The sequence below is a fragment of the Heterocephalus glaber genome, unplaced genomic scaffold (assembly GCF_053883595.1).
Source record: "Heterocephalus glaber isolate CG9 unplaced genomic scaffold, H.glaber_assembly_v1.0 deba00001472, whole genome shotgun sequence".
Lineage (NCBI taxonomy): Eukaryota > Metazoa > Chordata > Mammalia > Rodentia > Bathyergidae > Heterocephalus > Heterocephalus glaber.
Genome location: NW_028258315.1, coordinates 4,562,929 through 4,587,879, shown reverse-complemented (window position 1 = coordinate 4,587,879; position 24,951 = coordinate 4,562,929). Strand labels below are relative to the sequence as shown.

Sequence of the window (24,951 nt, the reverse complement as noted above, 5' to 3'; positions counted from 1 at the left end):
TGGTATCAAGAGGCATATTTTATTGTTTCCCCAGAGTCAAGTGGGAACATGTGCTGCTACAATGCAGTTTATAATTGGAAACGGTAACATGAACAATTAGGATACACACTGAGTATTTTCAGAGATCAGCTTCTGCATCTTGATCACTAAATGGAAAGGTTCTTCAGAAGAACAGTCCCTTACCCTATATATAGAAGGAGAAGAAAAATTAAGGATGCCACAATGACACCTCCTCAAGACAACCGGCAAACATCTTAAAGCCCATTTACTATACATCATTGATATGTAAAAAGCAATGAATTTACTGTAATCATTTCTATAAGGAGGACATTTTATGCAGGAGAGTAAAAACTCATCAATGTATGCTGGAACTAGGTACTACTGAAAACATATTTACGGAGCACAACTGTAGTGATGTCATTACACTAAAGACAGGAGACTACATTTTACATATCTAACTATTCTGCTGCTTTCCTATCTACATTTATATGGACATTCCCTAACTGCTTATTAGCTTACATTATAATTCGATTCTATGTGATTCCTGTTTCTTTTCCGAGATTTTACGGCAAACTACACAGCTAGAGTTCTATGCACAAATGATAAAGTACAGCTAAACAGAATTGGAAGAATGGAGGAAATCTGAGATACTACATTTCTCTCCCCTACCACATACTATTAATCATTATATATCATGTATTGCAAAAATATCCTGAGTATTCATTTTTGTTAGGAAAAAAGTAGTAATTACAACAGTAAGATAAAAACTGCATTATTTTAAAACATAAAATAATTTGAGAAAGTAGAGGGAAATGAGACAGCTGTTGGAGAATGAAGAAAAGAGGGTACTGCTAATAGGGACCTCTAAGGGTGAACAGAGATACAGGGTGTGGTTTATGCTAAGATACTAAACCTGCTCAAACCCTAAAATACCTTAATTTCTGATGACCTCTGAGAATAGTCTACCCACAGGTAGTCTAAACTGTGTGTGCTCTGTAGCTGGCCCCCGATTCTAGAAAGAACGACGGCATCTTTTAGTTATGCTTAAGGCTTTTTCAAAACCTCAAGTCTCACAATCACTTGATATCATTTTTTCCATAAAGTATACAAAAGTCAAAACTTCATGACAGATAACTATCTAAAAACTTAGTTATTCTGAAATATGCATGCAGGTCTGTTAAGTAGGACCATTTACTAAATGACCCCAATCTAACGTATCTTAAGAGTTCCACATCTCTGCCTCAGTAAAATTACAAGTTCAAATAAAATCACGTATATGTACATAAGAGTTTATAGGGTTCCCTTCAAATGCATAAATCGAGGAAAGCTAAATTTGGTAATAAGAAAAATACATATAACCCTTCTCATTTTCCGTAAGAAAAACTGGCAACAGCTCTGAGTATTTTGTCTATTTTCAGACCATGACCAGAATACTTGTCGAAATTAGGTTACTAAAGGCTAAGTGGGAGAACTGGTATTGAAGGAGCTGAACAGTCTTCTTAAAATGCCAGTTTCTACTCTGTGCATCTGCCTGAAGTTCAAGAGTACCCTGAGAAGTACGTTACACTGGCAGTTGCTACTCTAATGGTCTTTAGGATCCAATTTTGACAGCCACATGCAATGTGGGGCCTTTCCACCCAAGAGTCTTTGATATCACTAAATTTAACTGTTATGTTTATCTTAGAAGAGGGGGAAAGGAAGGAGTCAAGTAGTATGATAAAACAAGCACTTTACAGATGAACACCACAATTAGCACTACTATTCTAAGTACCAAACACTAATGAAACCCAAATTATAGTGCTGAAAACTAAAAAATTAAGACAAAAACTAAAAGGAAAAATTCTTTTTTTTTTAATCTTTTATAGGACAGAAACCTTAGCTCATGTCTTCTGGTTGTCATCATCTTCCACTGAGCTGCACCTAAAACACAAAGAACAAGTAACAAGCAACTTTGTTTTTTAAAGAATAGGTAATAATCTTGACGGTATAAGATGAACTGTTTCTAGTGGAAGTTAACTTATTAAATAATTACATAAATGAAGCCATGAAAATCACCAGAAGCATCAAAATGTTAACTGTTTTTCCAATGTAAAAGACTACTAGACTTGAATATGCAGCATGTGCCACCAAAGTGAGTCATGGTGGGAAGTCACAACCCACACCATTAGGGTGGAAGAGCTGCACCTGTGAGGCCTTGTTTAAAAGGCATCACTCTACCTGCCGATGCGGACAGATCACCTTTACTTATTTAAGGCTAAACATGAAGAGACGGGGTGTGGGCTCGGGCTGGCTCATTACATCATCTATCACCTTCCTGGCGTGCAGTTCATGTCATGTCTTTAAATGGAGCAAAGCCCACCAGGAGAATGCTGCTATTCTGATTTTCCATTCTTGAATGCACCAAAATGTGCATGCTTGTTGTAATTAGGTGCCTGGGTAAATAAAAAAATCCCATTTACAATTTAAAAATATTATTTAAGCCCCTTAAATCGGATTCTTCCTCAGGGAATCAGACATTAATTACCCCCAAATAGAAAAGATTACATATGCTTTTGGAAATTCTCGTCTACCATGTTAAAAATAGGAATTCCTTTGTCGCAAAACCAAGTTGAGTTACATGACTCTGTTTTAAACTGTGGCTAAATGTTTATCTACACATGCTGTCAGAAATAACCTTGTTAGGAAGGTGGAGCTGGTGTCTCAGCAAATCAGACCCCTGGAGAAGGCGGCGAATGGCCTGTGCCCCGTTTTCCTTTTCTCTTTCCGCACCATCAAAAGGAAAAGTGAGAAAATAGCAGAAACATTAGTTAAATCCTGAATTGTATCCCATAACCTATAGGAATATTCTGACTACACTGAAAGCTGACAATAATTGTAGGGTTTTCTGGATGAAATAATTAGCACCCTAAACACTAAAAAAAAGATCAACTTCTGGCTAGACTTACAACTTAATACTATCAATACAGACTTTCAGGAAAAATGATTTCTTTTAACTATGGTTTACCTGACTTACCAGTACTGAAGACAAAAACTTTTAAAAATGGCTACAAATGCCTTGTTCACAAAAGACTTTATTATCTAGTGATGCATACTTAGAACATACAGAAATCTGCATGGCCCACTTCACATGCAGGAGAACAATCTTCCCTTTACAATAAGTGAGTGTCAACTGTTTTATGCAATAGACAACACTTTAAGGTCACATTCTTAAAGAAAAGCTTCATTTACAAAAGAAATAAAAGGTAAAGAAGCAATTACCACTTTTAAAAAGCAGCTGCTTTGTTCAAGAGTGGAAGGTTTATGCCTGTATTGAAAGACAACATGATCACAAATAATGAAAACAATGAACAAATGAAAAACATTGTTACCATAAAGCAGTACACTTTCAAAATGACATACAAATAGTTAAAAATTTCATTATGTTGTCTATCTAATCTTAAATATGAGGACTTTCAGAATTAGGCCTCAACATTTGGAATTAGTAAATGAAAACTCTGCATTGTTTCTATGTCACTAGGAACTGTATTTAACAAAATGTATATAAAGTCTATAGCAAGTTGATTTTAAAAAAGTAAAGTTAATAAGAAACAGTACACTGAAGGCGCTCTATCCATCAAGCGCATACTTTTCAAATTTTAAATGTGATGAACAGAACAGAAATTGTAACTATGCCACAGTTGTGATGCCAAAAAATAAAACAAGATCAGTTATCACACATGCAGGGAATTCTGCCACAAAGCTAATATCCCTCATTTGTCAATTATTCCAATAAAAGAACATCTTAAAACATCAGTGATGTTGATGGTAGCTTACCTTCAGTGTACTGAATGTTGTACACAACCTGCTTTAAAAGAGGAGACATCCCTGCAGGCAGGCTCAAGAAGGAACAGACCCCCTTCGGCACTGACTACACCCAGGGCATGCTGCTGTGGCCTGCACACACACACCTAGGAAAACGTGAATATAAACAGCATTTATGCTGGCCATTTCATCTGAAGACCAAAATGAAGCCAAGTCTGCTAAAAATGAATCAACCACCCGGTATTACTACTCATTTTATAACAGATGCTTTTGTCTTTTATGTGAACTGCAACCATGTACATTAGCACTGTAATTATGTGCAGTCTTGGCAATTAAAACAGTTCTACAGTGAAACTTCACATAAGACACAAAACAGATTAACTAACATTTCTAAAAGAAATATCACCCTTGGTGTTAATTCAAATATATCATGCTTCCTCAAATTTGCTGGAGAAATATTTATAAGTTTATATACATTAATAATAAACTGCTGTGAAATTTCTTCAGTCTTTGTATTTAATTACTCAAACCCTTGGAGTTTCTTCATCTCGTTTAAATTTTTTCCTGGATGAATGCATGCTGTAGGGCCTGGTTGATGCTAATTCGTTTAGCTGGGTCCAACATTAGGATCTGGTCCAACAAGTCCTTTAGCTGGTGTACTTTTTTACGTTGGTCTTCAGGAAGTCGCTGGCACCCAATCAAGTCAGCCAATAGGTCCTTAGTTGGATTAATGGTGCTCATGACAGTAACTTTCTCCTAAAAATAATTTTTACAATGTATATCTCTAAATAAGTTACTAAACGTATATAACTTATCAAGCTGTTCTGTGTACCAAAAAATATTAATATACACACAAGAATATGTTCACTAATAACTCTTTTAAAACTTTTTCATGTTTCTATCCTCTACATCTTTTCAAGAAGCAATCAATTAAATGGAAATAGTCTCCACGTTAGCAATGAAAACAGTAAGCATCTACTGCCTGAACTACTTTCCCTGGCCCTATTCTGACGTGGCAAACAGATCGGTACCATGAAGTGTTATTATTCAGTAGTCTGACAAAGCTGGGGAGACATGGTATAATGGGGCAAAAATAAGGAAACCATTACTCCATCCTAGAAGTCTATGTTGGCCAAGTGTGGAAGGGTTGGGAGGAAGGAAACTGCTGTAGAAGGCAGTTTATGTCATGCAGAACTTAAGACTGTCTTCTGAGGAACTCGAACGCTGTTTCACAGGTAACAAGGAGCCAAGCAGGGAAACATGCGATCCGACCTGCCTGCACAGTGATCACCCTGGCAGCAGCACGGAAGTTGGACTGGGAGCCAGATCAAGTATATGGTCCAGGGAGGGGTGGCGAGGGCCTAAATATGACCTTGCATAGAACAAACATTTAAAAGCCCATCATCTTTTTCACAATCTGATATATTTTGAACTGGAGAATTAGTCAGAAAAAGGAATCACATACTTTGTTTAAAAAAAAAAAATTCACAGCTCCATGTACCATCTGGTACTCAATTCATTAACAATAAAATAAGCTTTTGGGCCAAGTATTTAGCTCAGTGGCACCATGCCTGCCTCATAAGCGCAAGGTCCTGGGTTCAATCCTTGGTACCAGGAAAAAAAAAAAGAATTTGTATCACAACAATAAAATAACCATTTAACATAGCACACTGGAAATAGACTTACCCTCTCTGTTACTTTATCAACTTCTATGTACATGAAGTTGAGATTTTGATCAAAATGCTGATCTTTAAATACACCTTTCCGAATCATCTACAAAAAAGAAAAAACAAAAACAAAAAAACCTGGGGTTTTGAACTATTATGAAACAGTCTGGCCTACTAACAATTTAATACATAATAATGCACACAATATCTTATTATTTAGTTTCTTTGGGTTTGACCCCAGATTCCCTTGTTCGCAGAAATTTATTAACATCTATAGAAAAGCTAATCTAAATGCTGGACCTAAAACTACTTAATAATATGAAATTACATTTCTCAGGTAATGACTTAAACCAATTATAATATCAAGTTGTGCTTTCACCATTCAACACTGGGAATTAGACAAACCCTCGAAAAGTGCTTGTTCTTAGGAAAAATATTACTCTTTTCTCTTGGTAGTTAGGAAATATTTTACAAATTATGTTCCAACAGCCTTAATAGGATACACAAGTCAGACTTCATTAACACAGCTAATTTCTGTGTAAATGACTCTGAAAGTCCAGTGCAACAGAATTTGGACATTATCTAAAAACCACAATGGCTTCTGATCTGTGAGGAGAAAAACTTGTAAATTTTTCACGAGTTCAGTAAGCTAAAACTGTTACAAAGTTAAGATCTGGCCCTCGGATATTTCAATAAATGTCTAAAATTCTTCCTGCATGTTAAACAGAAACTGGTTACTATACCTGGAGGATCCAGGGTGACTTTTATGTTCAAAAGACATTTTATAAAGTGAACTTTTTGGATACCTTAAAATAGCCTCCAATCATACGCTGATCATCATCAATACCCAATGTTCACCTATTCACTCGCTGTCCTCTAATTACTTCTTTCAGGATCTGCTTTGTTTCCATCTGATTTCCCAAATGTATCTGCAGTTTCCACCCCAAGGCTGGAAAAACATGACTGCAACTCTCACCAAAACACTCTTCTACCTATCACTGCAAAGGGAGTTCTCTTGCTCATTTGATAGCTCTTGGCTGATTACAACTACTAATCTGAACCCAGGAAATGCGAAAGCAGCTAAGGAATCAAGGTAACCATTTCCCCCTCTAGTGCCTGTTTTACAGCTACAGGGTTGAGTGTCAGCAGTTTATCAGTCGATCAGAAACTAAGCCGTTGAAAACAACAAGCTTGTGGGACTGAGGATTTAGCTCAGTGGTTTCGCTGCCTGCTGCTCAAGCGCAAGGACCTGAGTTCGATCCCCGGTACCACACACACACACAAAAAAACCAGCTCATGCCAATGCCCTACCTTATTTGGCATCTTTCCTTTGAGATCCATGGCAAGCTTCAACATGTGGTTATTGGTTTTACCAGGAAACAAAATTTTTCCAGTATAGAGCTCATACAAGGTACACCCTACAGACCACATATCTATACCATAGTCATAGCTTTTACCTATAACTGGGAAAAAAACAAACAGAAGTTATAATACACAAGTGTAAGAATGACTGACTGCTAGTAATTTTTATTTCCACCAATAGAGACTTAACAGGTTGACCTATAACTGCAACCTGAGTTCCTCGGTTTGGCAATTAGTTTCATGTTCTTTCCCACTAATTCTTAACAGACTTGAAAACCATTAAAGATGGGAATGAGGGAGAGGAATGAAAAGGGGGAAAAGAAAAAAAAAATATATATAGCTCTCTCTTTCATTTCACCTTTGGTGGAGATGCTAAACAACCTCAACCAAGGCAAGAGGAAGAGAAAGAAACAAAGTTCTGACACAATCCATAAGGTGACCATCAGACCTTGAGTAACCAAGAGCAGTCTTCTGAAGTCCAGGACTTTGCACAACTGCTCTGCTACGCTCGCTCGACATGACCAAGACTCCTGTCACAACTACCTTCATTCCACCTGAGGAGGATCAACTTGCTACGGTTCCCTTCCTCAGGAGTGACCTCGAGCAGCTGCTGAAGTGTGATGGAAAACAGTGCTCAGACGTTACATCCGCTGTTTCCACTGCAGAGGATGGCCCGGGTCTGGGACACTGTAAGAAACTTACTGATCTCAGGCGCCCGATAAAATCTACTGACAAGGTAAGGTGTTATGTCATTATCCGCAACGTGTGAGGCCGACCCAAAATCACAGAGCTTTAAAATCGTTTTTGATTCATTAACCTGCAAAACATTTAAGGGAATTTAATTCATGCCAGGAATAATAAAGACAAAAAATTAAAATCAGCTTTAAATCATTATTAATCCAACCCTGAGAACACAAATCACTCGTTTTAAAATTCCTTCTCTATTTTACAACTCAATTTCCTAATTATCAAAATTTAAGAGTTCTCAAACATTTTATTACAACTGGAAAAACTTTTCAGTGAGGAAACTCAAGATAATACCAAGTACATTCAATTTTAACAAACAGCATTTTAAAAAGTTGGGTGGTGAGAGAAAAATCTCATTCACAAAGCAAAGCATCTCTTAGAAATCCCTCGAATACCTGAATAAAGTCAAATTCCTCTCTAACGGAACATAAGACATTCATTAATAAAGGAATCAGAGTTAAGTTAGCTTTCAGTTGCCTGAAAATTACAATGAAAGCAGGACAACTCAGAATAAATTTGGAGGGAAAAAAAGGTTCATTTGAAGCTGGTCTAGACCATCCTAAATTAGCAATCATTTCAAGTCTAAAAACTACTAAATCGCTTAAATCCAGTTAAGAAAAGGTTAACTGACACACACGGCTCTGTGGCAGTCAGTGCCCCGAGCCCCTGGCAGCTACTTCCACACGCAGCCACAGTGACCTCTGCCGGGAGAGGCTGGCACTGCGCTGAGACTGCTGCTCCCGAGTCAGGGGCAGGCTCAGGATGACAAGGGAAGGGGGTTCCCCATCCCAAAGAGCACAGCACTTTAAAGAGCCCTGGCACACTCTAGGGGGTATCGGAGCCAGCCGGAGGGTGTTACGGGCTGGGCTACCGTAACAACAGCCAGAGAACAAATGACTGCTTTTAACCTGCACATCACTGAGCTTCTTCACTGGGGGACTGAGAAAACAGGTATATTAAGATGGAAACAAAGAACAGAAACAAAAAGCAGAAACTGGTTTTTTGGGTGGTAGTACTTGGTATTGAACCCAGGACCTTCACTCTGAGCGAAGTCCCCAGCCCTTTCGTTACTTTGAGACAGGGTCTTACTAAGTCACTACATCGCCCAGGCTGGGCTCAGTTATGATCCTCCTGCCTCAGCTTACCCATGTTGGAATTACAGATGTGCACACCACTACACTCAGCTTGGAAAAATTCTTTAAAGCTGATTCAGCTATGTGGGAATATAGTTCCAATACCTAAAGAAAACCCCAGAACCATTTTAAAATTAGAATCGATCAGTGGTACACTTCAGATGGGTACAGTGCCTTCAAGACAGCAGGCACCACACTCCTATGCACATTACCATGCCTCTGTTTCGTCTGAGTTAAGGGTCCAACCCAGGCCTCATGCATTCTGGTGCTGGCTACACCCACAGCCCGGCATGCCCTGTAATAAGCCGCACAACTTCCACCCGCTCCACGCAGAATGCGCGATCTTTACCACACTCACTGCTCGTTGAAACCTTGGCCAGAAAGCTTTGGGATTTCATGTATAAATATTAGCTCCATGTTCTCTAATGTTTATTTTCTTCTTCCTCAGGAAGAAGTGAAAACATTCAGTTTCTAAAATCCATGTGAGGGCCAGGGACTTAGCTCAGTGGTTCTGGCCCCTGCCTTGCAAGCGCAAGGTCCCGAGTTCAATCCCCAGTACCAAAAAAACAAAACAAAACAGAACAAAACAAAACAATCCATGTGAAAGCCCATACTAGTTTACCGTTAATTCAAGGAAAAGTGAGGTATTAAAAACAATAGCTTCTGGGGCCGGGGATGCAGCTCAGTGGTTCCACTGCCTGCCTCGCAAGCGCAAGGTCCCAAGTTTGATCCCCGGTACCAAAAAACTAAAAAACCAAAAAAACAATAGCTTCTAAGATACTAGAGTTCATGTCTTATTCTTAACCGCTGCTCACTGTACAACTATCTTCTAAACTGCTTGCTTTACATGGTTTGATATGGATGCTATATTTCACAATTCAAAGAAAGAAAATTCTGAGGTTAATAAAAACTATCAAGTTGGCTACACAATTCTACCATCCATTTATAACGCACCTACCATTTCCCTGCAATTACTCAGCAACCCCAACCCCAAATTATGCTATATTCAATGTCAATTCAGAGTTACCATGACATTTATTCTGGTGGTCTGGAATGAATTTTTTAAAAAAGAAAAAGAAATTTGAACCAAACATATTTGGAGTCCTTACACTTTAATGCAACCTCAATGCTTTTATTCTCCAGGCTGTGAGTAGGGGGAAGCAGCGGGGCAGGCAGGGGGAGGCTGTGCACATCAGCCATACAGATGTGCTCTAAATCTCAGCCACGGCACCAGTGTGACTGACGTCTGTCCTGACTACAGCAGACGTCATGACAGGCCAGGACTCTAACGGGACGTGTTCATCCCGTGACCTGACCACATCTCAGCCCACTCCGAGCACCTTTTAAACTCAACTCCAATCACGTGCTGACGAGGGCACAATTCCCTTGGCAGTCTCCAACAGTCCATACAATGCAGAACCAGGCGTGTGAACATCAAACAGTAACAGGCGCACCATTTTTTAAATATACCGGAAGAAACCCCTGATCACTACACAAAAGCAGTCTTGGAGTTTGTGCACGTTCTGAATCCATCTAGCAAAAGAGAAAATATGGGACAACAACCCGTTTCTTTCTTCATCTCTCTTAAAATTTCATGGCCCAGTTTCCACAAAAGGTAGATTGGTGGAATCACTCATGAAGGGTTATCAGTATTGTAAGTTATGCTTCTAAGATGTCATTTCTGAAATACTATAGTAATGCCCATATTGCTGTCAAAGACAGGGATGCACAAGGTGGCGGAGCTGTTGACTTACCAGGATATTGTCTGGCTTGATATCTGCGTGCAGGATGTTGCATCTTTTCAGGAGTTTCAATGCCAGGAACAACTGCTGGCTGTACGATCTTACAGCTTTAATATGAAGACCGACATCTTTGCCATATTTTTTTAATACCTCTCGTAAATTCATACTTTTAGGAGACAAAAATAAAAACAAAATAGGGGTTAAAATGCAAAATGAAGTTTTATAAAAGGCAAAAAAAAAAAAAAATCACACATGAAGTGAAATCAAGTGCAAAATTCAATTTATAATGAAAATCTTGTTTAAGAATTCCCTCCCCAATGCCGATAAATTACCAGAAAGCTAACTCCTGACCCAAAATTAAGTTATAAAACAAAAACTAAGAGCCGACTGAAAAAAAACTCAAATACCCAGATAATTTGCCACAGCATTTATCCAAAATGAGGTTGGCAGAGACGCAGCAGCTACACTTTCAGTTTAAGGTACAGGCTCTGACACTGTACCTGAGAGGCTCAAATACGAGACAGAGATGTTGCTTGTGATAAAAGTGTCTGAAGAGGCGCAGACAATGGAATTTGTCATCGGGATCAGCATCATTAAGTTTTTTCAAGAACTCCAGTTCTTTTAAACCAGTCTTTTGCCTGCAAGGAAAAAGATTAGGTCTAAACTAAACACACACGGCATTTCAGAGAGCAGGATCTGCTAGACCTCGTCTGATGGATCCGAGTATATACTTTAAATACTGATAAACCTGCTGAGGAGTAAGTCTATAGTAGTTTATTCTCAGCCCAGTATTTCCAGGACAGAATCAACCTCCGAGATTACCAATGAATGCACAAACACTGAGCCACACGCCAACAGTGCTTTGAGGGAGATCAAGCCCGCACACTTTACCTCTACGTGTCTTTGTGCACTGGTTTCTAACAAGCGTGGAATCACATCATAAAACCAGTCTTCTAGTTCCTTTAAGAATGTAGTAGTGGATATGTTTTATTAAGTTTAAACATTTGGTTATCTTACTATAATATCTGGCTAGAATTTGTTAACAAGCTGCATTGTAAACAGAGTGTCTATGGAAGAAATTTCTCAAACTTTCTAAGCCTAGGCAACCTAATACTTCAGTAAAAATTTACAACATTTCTTTCTAGCATTTCGAAACCAGCGAGGAGACTTAAACACCAGCTCTGTATGTGGTATATACAATGCATTAAAACCTAAGTCCAGCAACTATTTATTCTATCAAAGTAAAAAGGTAAGAGATAAGATACAAATAATTCCTATGATTAGTTAATAAATGAGTTCTTAGTTTCTGCAGGCCACTGTATGTTCATGATCTTTCCATTTCTCACCACTGGTCTTAAAACATTCTGCAAGGGCTGGGGATTTAGCTCAGTGGTTCCGCTGCCTGCCTCACAAGCACAAGGACTCGAGTTCGATCCCCAATACCAAAAACAAAACAAAACAAAACAAACAAAAACATTACAGCAAAAGATGGCATAAAATTAGCAGTAGAAGGTAAGCGTCTAAGTTTATACTAGGTTTATCCTAGCGCATGAGGTACTAAACTGAATTAAATATAATCAGCCTATGATTCCTGTACTTTACACATAACACATCTGCAAATTAAAAACACAAAGAGAACTGTTTCTGTCACTTTATAAATGCAACGCTTGTTTTACACTTTTAAAAAAAGTTCATTTGTGAATATTTGTGTTACTAAGGTTCCAACTCATTTGTCCCCTGATCTTACATGAGCTCATTATTCCTGATGATCTTCACAGCCACTTCTTGGTTGGCTCGTGCATTATCTCTGGCTCGCACAACATTGCTGAACACACCTTGCCCAGTGTAGCCATACACATTGTAACGCTTATCAAGGACTTCACCTATGTTCACACCTAGAACAACCAATAAAAAGTCAGAAAGCTGACTGATGAACAGAATCAGAAAAAAAAGGAAACAGTGCAGCCACTTAAATATGGTGTCAGATCTCTAGGATGGTTTTCTAGAATGGCCAATCACAGCCATGGCCCACCGGTTACTGTTTCAGAAAGTAGTGAGAGTTCCATGTCCACTTCAGATGACTACAAGGAATTCTTAGTGTCCTACCAACTGCTGACGACTTTCACACTGACCAGGGAAGAAACGGGCTCCCTGAAGTGCATCCTGTTGTAGGTAGTACTTCCTGAATAAATAGCGCATGACTGGCACCCAAAGTCCTTGGCATTTATCTTGGAGTCACACTAAGATGAACAAGTAACATTATCATTTCCTTCTGGAGGATTCTCTCAGGGCTGAAAGTAACTCTGAGTAGACTCAGGGTGTAACTGAGTCTTTACCTCCCCTCAATCCGGAGCCTGCAGGCTGTTTAGCAGAATACTAAGTAGGCTCCTGTCTTGGCTGGATGGGCCATGCTCGTTAACTCATGAAACTGTGATGATTTTTCAGAATTCTCCATCCACATACATCTGAACCGCAGGATGTGATCTTTACAAAGTGTTACAAGGCGCTCTAAATCTAAAGTGAGTCAGAAATGCAAACTTACGGTAATAGCCTTCTGCATCAGTCCAGTTATCTCTGAGGTTGGGATTCTCTTTGAAATCTTTTCCAATGCCAGCAGCCCGAAGACGAGCACTCTGAAATTAAGGAGGCCAACTGAGTCGCTTGACCACTAATCAGACATTTAAAGAGCTACCTTTATAACAAAGGCAACAAAATATTTTATTCCAAATTAAATGATCACTATGAATTATGTAAATGCAACATAGCTGAAACATGATTACCAAAGTTTCATACATTGCAGTTAACACTTGGGAAACAAATCCTGAAGTATCTTCAAAACCCTTTATGATTATGATTAGGATATTATAAATGAAAATAAAAACTCAAAATGAGATCTACTTTTCTTTAGCTGATGAAACAGACTGGGACCAAACAACTGGACCGGCACTGAGTTAATAACCTTTCTGTTCCTCTCATTTACCGATTCTCACCATTTCTGTTTTTCCCCCCTCTGTACTGGGGATTGAACTCAGGACCTTGAGCTTGCCAGACAGGTGTGGCGCCACGGAGCTGCCTCCCTGGCCCTCACCATTTCTCGTACTGCTCTGAGCCACACAGACATCCGTGCTCTTGCCAAATATGCATAAAATGTAGTGACATTCACTGGCTCCCCTCCTTGTGCATGTGTGGAAAGCTAATCAGTAACACCTAGGACCTGGCAAAAATATTGCAGATCACAGTCCACGACATCCTCAAGATCCGTCCGCACTGCTGTAGCTTGGATGGTAAATGTCCTCCAAAGGTCCGTGTGTGAAAGCTTGGTCTCCACGGTGGCACTACTGGAGGATGACGGGAACTGTGTAAGAGGGGGCTGCCGAGAAGTCTTCAGGTCACTAGCAATGTGCTCGTGAAGAGGACTGTGGGCCCCCTTTACCTTTTCTACCCTTTCCTGGTCCTAGAGGAAGAAGTTGGGCTTTGCCACACACTTCTGCCTGCCATGAGGTGGTGCCTTCCCACAGGCCCAGAGCCATGGGCCCAACTGGTCATGGACTGCACCTCTGAGACTGAGCCACAAAGAGCCTCTACTCAAGATCAGTTCACTGTCTCAGGTATTTTGTCAGTGACAGAAAGCCGAGTAACACAAATACCCGGCAAATGATTGATGGGTGCCGACACATCAACTGCTGCAATACTCATTTCTTCCTCGGAACTCATCTATTTTTTGGTGCTTCTGCTGCAGGCTACGTAACATGCCACAGATTACTTGGGCCAATTTCCAATGTCCTCAAGGATGGGGGCACCATTTATTTTACCTCATTTTTATTTTCCACTGTTTCCCCTTCGCAAGGCCCCATGTCTTACGGCCTTTTAAATTTATGTTAAAAATGGCCTCACTTCTGAACAAAAGGCACCAATAAATTTCTCAGTCCACTTTTTTGTAACATTTTCAACTCTTCAGTGAGTACTATTAGGTCCCAATCAATTACCTACCACAAAGCAGCTTAAAGTGGACTCTGTTCTAAAGGTCTGGAAAATACTGATACTGCCTTATCTTAACTACCGCGTGTATCTGTTTACACGTATGCTGAAATATATACATATTACAGTACACATTTAAGTCACTTGGCATGTGACTTCCACAAAGCTCTGGAACTGTTCTGCAATACATGTGTGTATGTATTTTTTTTTTCAGTGCTACAGCAGATCAAACTCAAGGCTTGCCTGGCACATGCCAAGCAAGCACTCTAGTGCTGAGCTGCACCCTCAGCCCAATCTGCACTACATGTTTGAAGATTTTTGACATTATTTCAGACTTAGGGGAAAGGTGAAAAATTAACAGTTTCCAGACATCCCTGACCCAGACGGTCCAAATGCTAACATCCCCCCAAAAAAGCAACCTAATATCTTTTACATGAGCTGTATCTTTATTTCTATACTTACGTGTATTTGTTATTATACTTTTTCTTTTTCATCAGTTAATTTAAAATTACTTACATCAAAATAGGCAGCAAACATATCATCAGATTCTGTAAACATATCAGGTGCCAACAGCTTCTTCTGAGATGAACCTTAAAGGAAACGAACATTAATATTTGAAAAACAAAGACATAAAGCAAAGGCCAATGGAAAGTCACAGTAATTCAAACATTTTTTTTCCCTTCTTGCACATTAGTTTTTAATTAGTAATTTAGAATCACTTCTTTATACTTAATATACAGAAAACTATCCATTTTACTAAAAAGTTGTATTCCAGAAAGACCTAACATTAACTTCCACCACTGTTTAAGCTAGTAAGTTAAACAATGACTTTAAAGAAACCCATTTTTAACTTGGACCTTAAACTCCTCACTACAGACAAAGATTGATACTAATCTGTATACATTCTTCCTCTAAAAAGTCTAAATAATCCCACAGAAAACTGGGCAAAAAACTAAAAATAATGCAATTCTTTAAGCATACACATATACCCAATCTCAATTATAGTAAAGGAAATTCGGATGAAAGTACATTACCCAAAATATAGAGGCCACACATTAAAAATGGCACCGGGCTATTAAAGTAGTAGTCCACAAAGAGCCAACAACTGAACGAAATCTAGATATCCACTGTCAAAAGATTCTGAACAGCATATGTGTTAGTAGCAAATGAGGAAGATCATACTTCTACAAGTATGTATAGTACACTGTTTTTGTGTGTGCAGACAGAATTTAAAACACACAAAGATCTCTTAATAATTTAAAAGATATTCCTAAAAATCAAAAGCAAAGGGAAAAAATAAAAATGCTAAACCTACTAAATTGGTGGTATAACTATATAAAAAGAGTCAAATGCTTTTAAAACAGAATTATGACTATACATTATACCTACAAATGTATCCTGAGGCCAGAAAGAACCACTGAAATGTCAAGTTGCGTTGAGTATACTTATTTAATAATAATAGTATGTGTGTAAAAGATTGAATATAGCACTACTAGAACTAAGTTTTTCATTCTGAGAAAAGAAAAATATAAAATCAAAGAAGTTACTGTATACAGGCTGGGCCTTTTCCTGCAGCACTTGGGATTGAACCCAGGGTCTTACTCAAGGCAGGCAAGCTCTCTACCACTGAGCTACATCTCCAGTCCTTCTCAAATTTTATTTTGAGACAGTGTTGCTGAACTGCCCAGGTGAGCCCTGAACTCGTCACCCCTCTGTCTTAGCCTCCCAAATCACTGGGATTTCAGGTGTACACCAGGGTACCTGCCTGCACTACCTATTTCTATACAGCCTGTCTTATAAGTGTGTGTGTAGGGGAAGAACCGTGCTTTGTGACAAAATACTACCTAACCCTTCATACAGAGTGCTGGCTGGCCCTCTACTACGAGAAAGAGCAATTTTACACATGCAAGGAGTTGGTTCAAAAGGACATTAGAAACCTACTTAAAAGGGCTCCTTTCACCTCTGGTTGAAGAGAAAGTAATTTGTGCTACAAAAAGAAATGTAACAGCAATGGATTGAAAACATAATGGTACTAAACAATAAAAACCCATCAAAAAGTCCAAAGTCTCTGTAGTTCTATGAAGGTTTTTTTGGGTACCAACTGTTTTATTCTAAAAAAGGGGCAGTGAAGGAAAATAATCACATATTTATCCTGCCAAGGACCAGGCATTTAGCTCAGTGGTTCTGCTGCCTGCCTCGAAAGTGCAAGGTCCCGAGTTTGATCAACAGTACCAAAAAACCCCCCAAAAGCCCACCAACTTTAGGTGTCCTGCCTTCCCTGTATAAAGTACATTAAATTACAGATTAACCAAGAGGTGGAAACTTATTTCATAGAAAAATTAAAACTATGACTTAAAAGAATGATAGAATGGGGCCAGGGATTTAGCTCAGTGGTTTCGCCGCCTGCTGCGCAAGTGCAAGGACCTGAGTTCGATCCCCGGTACCAAAAAAAAAAAGATAGAAATCAAAAAACTATTTCAAAATAGTAGAATCCCCAACACAACAATGATCATCAAGAAGTGTTAAAAATCATCAGGTAAACAGCTAGCGGAAAACTACACAGGATAGACTGGTCCATTCTAACTTCAGTGTCAGTAAAACCAGGACAACCACAGACCACACAATGGGATCCAAGTGCACGCCACCACTTAGGAAGTATTCTCGGCAAAACCTGAATTTATTTGCCTCCAACACTAACTTCTAGTTTTCTAGAAATACCAGGCCCAGAGGAAACAAGTTAAACACGTGAGAATCCAGCCAGTCAAAAACCAGAGTGGAGAATTCTATAGGAGCCACTGCTCAGTACCCTCATGAATAAGCAGCAAGAGGAGAAAACACAAAAGGAACATAATATAAAGATGAATAGAGGCTTAAATGATACAAAAGGGGTGGATGAAAAATACAGTGCATGTTTAAATTAAAGACCCACTGGGAATTAATCCCTCTCAACGTACTCCCCACTACCTTCAAACACACTTATCCCATTGTTCTTGCCACTTTCTGAAGCAGTTCTGGGAGTCCTCTTTGCATCTCTACAAGTGTGGTGAAAAATACAGTGAATGCTGCTGCTGAGTGCCACCCACCCAACAGAAGGCAGGCTGGTAACAGTGTGGTGTGCCTTCACCTCCCAATTCACCGGATCGGGTACCTTGTTCCCCTCCGGCTCTTCCCCCAAATCACAAAAATACCACAAAACTTCCACAAGCTTCTTCTTAAGACTGGCAAGAAGGATGGGATAATGTGTTCAAAGTAGAGGGATTAATGGCAATGTCTCTTTTTCTGCAATAAATATTTTTTTATTTAGTGACACACTGTATTTTTCCATCACACCTCATATATACTAAAGGTATACATCTTGTTTGGATTTAGATTCAAACCAACTAACTGGAAATAGATATTGACGATATTAAACAAGTATTTACAAGCTGAATGGAATCACGGCTGGGATTTGCTTTACAATACGCCAGCATGCAGAACACAAGGTAATGAAAACATGAGGGAGTTCAGTCACCTGACTAGTAAAGCCACGTTTACACACGGAACATTCAGGATGACACTTCACGTACTCATGTTTAGCAGAAGCTACATGCCTTTTCCCTTTCACTTTTTTCCCTACCCCAAATCTCACCTCAAGTAAGGTCTCTCATTATAGTCACATAGCTAAAAATTCAGGGAAAAGCGTGGCCAGAACAAAAATCTACCTCACGCACCATTATTCTGTTCAACTGTCATGAGATTATGCTTGGCTTTTACTGAGGCCTCAAACGTGTCAACGTTTTCCCGCTCGTACTCTTTGACGTCGGCGGCCACCCGCTCCAGGATGTCGTCTGGAGAAGGTGATCGTGTTCGAGTACTGCTCTGGGGGCTGCTGGGTTCCGATGGCACAGACATATTGCTGTCTTCAGCCAGGTACTTATATTTCTGTAACAATACAACAGATCATTTTCATAAAATCTTATGCTATCTACATACATTAATTTACTAGAAGTTGCTAACTGAAAAGTTAAGAGTCTCGCTGTGAAATAACAACAAAAAAGGTACTGATCTCTTTCTTGGTTGAATCAGATCCAGAATCCCCAACCTCACAGATTTCTTGACCAAGTTTTTCTGTGTTTGGTGCACACTAATTAGGCGGAAAACTCTGAGCTGACCAGATGAGATGCTGTTCACTGTCTTACACCCCAGTGTGACAATTTGTGCGTCTCACTGTAGAATGTGTTGATTATGGGGTTGATGATGTGTTGATTACGGGGTCTGCTTCAGACCCCACAGATGGCGCTACGTGATATACATAGATGCACCATATTACCTTTCTAAAATTCAAAACTTTCTGAGTTCTGAAGCACATCTGGCCCCAAGGATTGGAGATAAGGGATTGTGGACCTGGGCAAGAACAAAAAAAGATTCAACCAAGTTTTCAGGGGTTCCAGTTTAATAACAATTTCACCAGTGTCCCTGAAACACCTTCCAATCTGGCCCTGCTGCTCTTGTGATTCAAGTTTGCCTTCCTTTCCTCGACATCCCAGGGACCTGCTTTAGGCATGCACAGGTGAGCTGCCCTGGCTGTTCCTGCCTGTGTTTGTTTCTGTCTTTGCAGAGAAGGCACTGTACCTGGGACAGCCACCACAAGGATCTAGTGGGCCAGTATGGTTTTGTCTCAGGACAGCCAAAGAGGCGATGACCATCTATCTTCCAAGGCAGCAAACCAAAGCAAGAGAAGTAACTTTACCGAGATTGGGTATGACACCGGCCCGGCTCCTCGTTTTCATCATCTGGTTCTAAACTAGTCTCAAACTGTTTTTCCAATGTTTCACTGCAATGTTTGCTTTTTTCCACACAGTGAAACACACAATTTTTTTTTTTTTTGGTACCGGGGATCAACTCAGGTCCTTGCGCTTGTGCAGCAGGCGGTGAAACCACTGAGCTAAATCCCCGGCCCAAAACACACAATTTTTGCTAAGTGAAATTTTTAAACTTTATACAGATGAGAATTTTCGTATTCATTAAAAGTCAAACTTCAAATTCTTACAATTTACAGGTTTTATATATAACAAAAAAAGGGTAACATCGCAGTTCTGATAACTAATGAAACTATCAAATCTCACAAATTTTATATATACGCTCTTTTCCTAAAGACTTGCTCAGATATCACTACTGTCACTTACTAGTATTCTACAAGTGATTACTCAAAAGAGAATTCATTAAAATTTTTTTTTGCAAAAACCACACACCTGAACAATTGCTTGCCTCTGTATTCTTCTCTGTTCTATTAGTGCTTCTTCATCCTCTTCCTCTACATCAAAATCCTCGAGGCTTTAAAACAAAATTTCAAACATCCTTAGAGATTCTAAAACTGTAACTCTTACATTTTAAAAAGTAAAGGCCGAATACTGTAGGTCATCATTAAGATTGAGTAAAAGTCTTACACTGCAATAGTCATTTCTAAACTATCTCAATTACCTGGTTTGGAAGCCTAGTAAGTAATTTACCACTCTGTCTCAATTTCCTCCTCACCGATTTTCATGGCACAATAACTGGTAACAATAGGACTGGGGATTTAGCTCAGTGGTGCCAGCGCCTGCCTTGAAAGTACAAGGTCCTGAGTTCAATCCCCAGTACCAAAAAAACCCCAATCGAACAAAAAAACCTGGTAACAATAAAGATCTCTAAGTTTTAAAAAAAGTCATCTCTGGCTCGTTATAACCTTGGCAGTGCTATTTTCTTTCTCTGACCTCAGTTTTCTCACCTATAAAACAAGGGCTGGGACAGGTAAACAAGCTGTTACTTTTTCTGGGTCACAGCACCTTTTGAAAACTCATGAGAACTACTGGTTCCTTCTGTATTAGTAACACACATGCAAGCACTTGCATTAATCTAAGGGTGACGTGGCTCAACCCACATACTGCCCCAGCCCTTTCCCATGCATCCCCCAAAGACCGCTTCCTCCTCAGTCTTATGATCCCTCTCAGTGTAACCTGTTTTTATATCCAGACTGTTCAAAGCAGAAATGTAAGTTGACAACACTCTGACTAGATCAACATCTCTACTGAACACATTCTTCACCTTTCTTAATCACCAAACTTTAATCAGGGTTTCTCAGCCTATTAGGACTATTAGTTTTTTGGTATGGATATTTAGGCTTATGTTCTGAGAAGGGTGTTAGCTTGTGCACTGTAGGAAACAACTGCCTTCTGCTACTAGAAGACAACCAAGAATGTCTTTAACACACTGCGCCAAAGGGTCCCCAGGGAGGCAGTATCCCCATGTTGACAACTACCACACTAAATTCTTTATTTTTGTGATATTCCATTTAGACAACCAAGTTTGTAATTTAAAACTTTTTCTAGTATTTTATTAGGTGCTGTAATGTTTCTCTATTTTTCCATTACAATAATCACACCTGCCACCAGCTAGCCTCAAGTGTAAGGCATGCAACATGGGACATGAACTGAAAAGTCGAAACTTTGTACAAAAATTCATTCCCCTAAAGGGGCAGCTCAGCCTGGCTGGACTAAGTAATGTATCCATTTTTCCAAATAAAACATAACAGGCTCCTAATAAAATGATAGCCCAGTATGTACTCCAGCTAAAAGGGGACCTTTAAATCCAGAAAACCACTATCTCTGGCCACAAACCTACCTGGAAATCACACAAGAGTAACTCTTGAATTCACGGCTAAATGACCAGATTCACTTATATTCTGGTGGAAATCATCCAAGATTCCCAGTCAGTGGCGGTTTCTCTAAACTGAAGCAACTGAACTATGGGAAAGGTCCGTTCTTACTTATCATCAGATGAAGACTCTTGCTCAGCTTTCATCCCTTCCGAAAGACTTCCTTTGAATCTGTCTTCCTTTACTTTGCTTCTGCTCCTCCGCCTGCGACCTCCCCGTGACCGAGACCTCCTCCGCAAGCGTGACCTGCTCCTGCGGCCTCGGTCTCTATTTGAAGGAAGGAAGAAAAGATATGAGGTAGGGCAGGGGCATAAGGGAAGCCTATACTTACTGTAAACTCAAAACTGCTTTAAAAAATAACATTTAACATTTTAAATTAAATACGTCTAAGAAAGGCCTGAATAATAAGGTTAACTAAAATAAGTGAGACATAGCTAAGGTTCTTACCACATTTTAAACTAAAAAATTGGTAATGGAAAATACTGATCAGGGGCCGGGGATGTAGCCAGCAGCATGGCGCCTGCCTGGCAAGCACAAGGTCCTGAGTTCAATCCCCGGCACCAAAAAAAGAGAATATTTATGAATATTGACTTAAATGTAACTGCCATGGGAGTAAATGGATATGGTTTCTTTGTGTGCCTTTTCTTCTTCAGTACCAGGGTTGAACTCAGGGCCAGGAATCCTCCCTGGGCTCCACGACAGTCCTTCCTCATCCTCACGGCACCGAGGGTGGGCTACAGAAAGATACCGGGGAGTTCAGCCTTCTCAGGTAATGTAGAAATACCAGGGTTCTTTGTGGACTCAGCAGTTGAATCACACGATTACCAAGCATGTACACACTGCTCTCTACGCTCCGTTTTCATTCCATCAGTAATCATGAAAACTTATGAAGTGTTAGAACAAGGTTTCCTATGCGAAGTGAAGCTGGAGCTCCAGGGACAGAACACAGGGGAGGCTCCACGGGCTGCAGTGCAGGGAGAGGACAGCCGTGGACCCAGAGGCACAGGTGCTCTCTGTCGCGACTGTGGCGATCAAGGGACGGACGGCTTGTCCTTGCCAAACCCAAAACTTCACACTGTGAAAGGCTGCATTTGACCTTATGTCACTTAGCTGAAAGATGCATGGTTAAGATACAGTTAAGACAGATGTGACAAAAATCTCAGACCCAATGGCCCTCAGACATTTTTTTCAATGCCGCAAGGGGTCGGCCCACTTAACACAGAGGTGAAGTTTGTGTTAGAAAAGGTGGAGCTCCACACAGAAAAGGCGGGAGGTCTCCATCAAAGGATCTACTGGCCCCTGTTCATGTCACATCCGACCATCAGGCTTAGCGCAGACTTCTGAAACCTTCTAAAATGATGGCAGTAAAGGAAGAATTATTATTATTATTATTACTATTATTACTATTATGGACTAAAAGGTATAATAATGGGAAACAGGGGCTGGGGATTTAGCTCAGTGGTTCCGGTGCCTGCTTCGCAAGCGTAAGGTCCCGAGTTTGATCCCCAGTACAAAAAAAAAAAAAAAAAAAAAAAGGTGAAACAGGAAGCAAAGGGGCAAAGGGGAGGGGGAAGTGGGAGGGGGAGGGGAAAGGACAGAAGGGAATAGAATTCATATGAGAAAATGGAAAAAGTAAACAAAGTCTTTGTAAATAGGGAGGGATGGAGGGGTTGAAGGGAGGGCTGGGGAAGGGGGAAAAAATAAGAACCAAGAGAGACTATGTAAAGGTGCAAATTTCCAATGATGAATGTCATTATATTGTACACCTGAAATGTACCAATAAAATAAAATTAAAAATAGAATAAAATTAAAATAAAAAAGAAATCCACAGGTAAAGAGAATACAAACACATGTGATGGCAGAGACAACAAACAAAAATGTGCAAACTGGATGGAAGAGTAGCAACAGATGGAAATTGAGCTGAGTATTAAAACAGGAACAAACAAGGTACAGGTTGGTGCCTGTCCTACCCCCAGGAAGCCTGGGAACTAGAGAAGCCGTATGCCCCACAGCAGTGATGGTGAACTGTTATAAGGAGCCCGCTGCAGTGCGCGCGCCCTAAGTCCCCACCACATCCCTAAAGGATGGAGGATGAAATCAAAGCTGGAAATAACTCAAGTCCTTAGACTTGTATTGCCCCTCCCGACTCGGCTGAAAATGCCGAACACTCTTCACAGTGTGACTAAGGCTTACTTTCTTTCTTTTTTTTTTTTGGTGCTGGGGATTGAACTCAGGACCTTGCGCTTGCAAGGCAGGCGTAGTATCACTGCGCTAAAACCCTGGCCCAGGCTTACTTTCTTGAAGGGTATTGGTTATTTTAAGAACTGGAACAAAGTCCTTCATGGCACTGTACCAAAACATGAAAGATTCAGGATAAGTTTACACTGTGAAGAAAAAGTCAGGACTCTACTGGGAGCCACACCACAGCACAGGAGAGATTTCTGGAAAACTTTATAGCCGAGAGAAAGGAGCTATAGTCACTGATACTTGAAAGTCTCTTCCTAATTACTCTGAAGTGGAAGCTGTGAGTAGACATTCTACGTTGCCAGAATGGAAGAAAGCTTCCATTTAGCTTTCTCGGTGCCTATTAAATCAGAGCAGGCAAAAATGAAAGATCAGCTTTCTGAGGAAAAGTCTCCAAAAGAAAAGGTAAACAAGTAGCAAAAGGATCCTGGAAAGAAACAAAGTAGAGAAGAAAACTATAAAAAACAAAAGCCTCACAAAATAAGTGGTATTCTCTGAAAGGTAAAAACAATTAAAACACTAAAAAAAAAAAGAATCAATAGAAGGGTAAGAAGGTAGAATGAGAAATTCTAAAAGTAGGACAAAATGATAGAAAAGATGAATGAGGAAAAAAATTAGAACAAGATTGAAGGTCCAATTTGAAAAACAGCAGACAACAAGGAAGAAAGCAAAAAGGAGACCTAACTTCCCAGAATGGAAAGCCAGGATCTTGCTATAAAAAAGCTTATCTAGGTGTCCAGCAAAAAAGATATGGCCAGCGGAGGAGGAGATCCACCCACCAAGGCATATTATAATGAAGTTCCAAGCACAGGACATTTATTATTATCAACAAGTGGACCAAAGGAAAAAGAGCAAGTCTTTTAAAAACGTCAATGAATCCAAATAGGACACTCAAGGCAATACTGTAAACTAGAAATCAATGGACCAGTGTAAAAATTTTCAAAAACAAATGATTTCAACCTAGAATGCTATTCCTTGCCAAATCAGCAATAAAAATAAAAGGCATGCCACCCACTTGCCACCAGGAGACTGTGAGGACCCCCCAACCGGCATGCCCACCAGCCACCAGCCTAGCTGAGCGGGCAGCAGAGCAGTCGAGGGCTGACTGTGACCTGACCTGCTCCATCCAGCTTGCTCCACCCACTTGAGACCAGGAGACGAGGCACAGAGGGGCATAAAGGCCATTGTCCTGACCTGCAGAAGTGAGCAACAGAGAGAGAGCCTCTCTCAGGCTCCCTGATGAAAACTGAAGCCCACTGGAAAGGTGAGAAGAATCTCTGCAATAAAGGCAAACCAGACCACTGTGCTTGGTAATTTGGAGGGATCATCACCTCCCATTGGAACCTGGACTATCTTCAGGGGAAGGGGAACTGGAACATGCAGTAGAGCCTTGCAGAGTTCAACCCTGCAGGAGGACAGGGAGCTCAACTTGGGACTTGCAGCCAGAAATCTGCCTGAATCTTGTGGGTCTGTGACTGGCTTGCTGAGACTCACTGACTTATATCTGCACACTGCTGCCCACATTGTCTATTGTGACAGCAGAGACATACCCTGATGGACGCCCTTCATTTTTATCTTTTATTTGTTATTTTCAAAATTAACAC

At 40.1% G+C, this 24,951-nt stretch overlaps 1 protein-coding gene across 5 annotated transcripts in view; it reads right to left on the bottom strand.

The window, feature by feature from the left end:
* The window catches only part of Prp4k (pre-mRNA processing factor kinase PRP4K), a 44,201-nt gene continuing 19,250 nt past the window's right edge, over window positions 1-24,951 (bottom strand). The window contains exons 4-21 of one of the 5 annotated variants that reach the window (XR_015439288.1): window positions 21,215-21,370; window positions 19,662-19,743; window positions 18,141-18,351; window positions 14,947-15,020; window positions 12,995-13,085; window positions 12,200-12,347; window positions 10,953-11,090; window positions 10,465-10,618; window positions 7,533-7,647; window positions 6,780-6,931; window positions 5,488-5,574; window positions 4,277-4,557; window positions 3,814-3,947; window positions 3,259-3,304; window positions 2,675-2,759; window positions 2,299-2,432; window positions 1,875-1,920; window positions 1-184 (exon numbers count right to left, since the gene is read on the bottom strand). Coding sequence is in view for 2 of the 5 variants with exons in the window: in XM_087181748.1 (XP_087037874.1) it covers window positions 4,354-4,557; window positions 5,488-5,574; window positions 6,780-6,931; window positions 7,533-7,647; window positions 10,465-10,618; window positions 10,953-11,090; window positions 12,200-12,347; window positions 12,995-13,085; window positions 14,947-15,020; window positions 18,141-18,351; window positions 19,662-19,743; window positions 21,215-21,370 (1,612 nt within the window). In the remaining 3 variants the exon portion in view is untranslated. Of the gene's footprint in view, window positions 185-1,874; window positions 1,921-2,298; window positions 2,433-2,674; window positions 2,760-3,053; window positions 4,558-5,487; window positions 5,575-6,779; window positions 6,932-7,373; window positions 7,648-10,464; window positions 10,619-10,952; window positions 11,091-12,199; window positions 12,348-12,994; window positions 13,086-14,946; window positions 15,021-18,140; window positions 18,352-18,739; window positions 18,814-19,661; window positions 19,744-21,214; window positions 21,371-24,951 lie in introns of those variants that run through there. The other 4 variants (XR_015439287.1, XM_087181749.1, XM_087181748.1 and 1 more) reach the window with 4 other exon arrangements.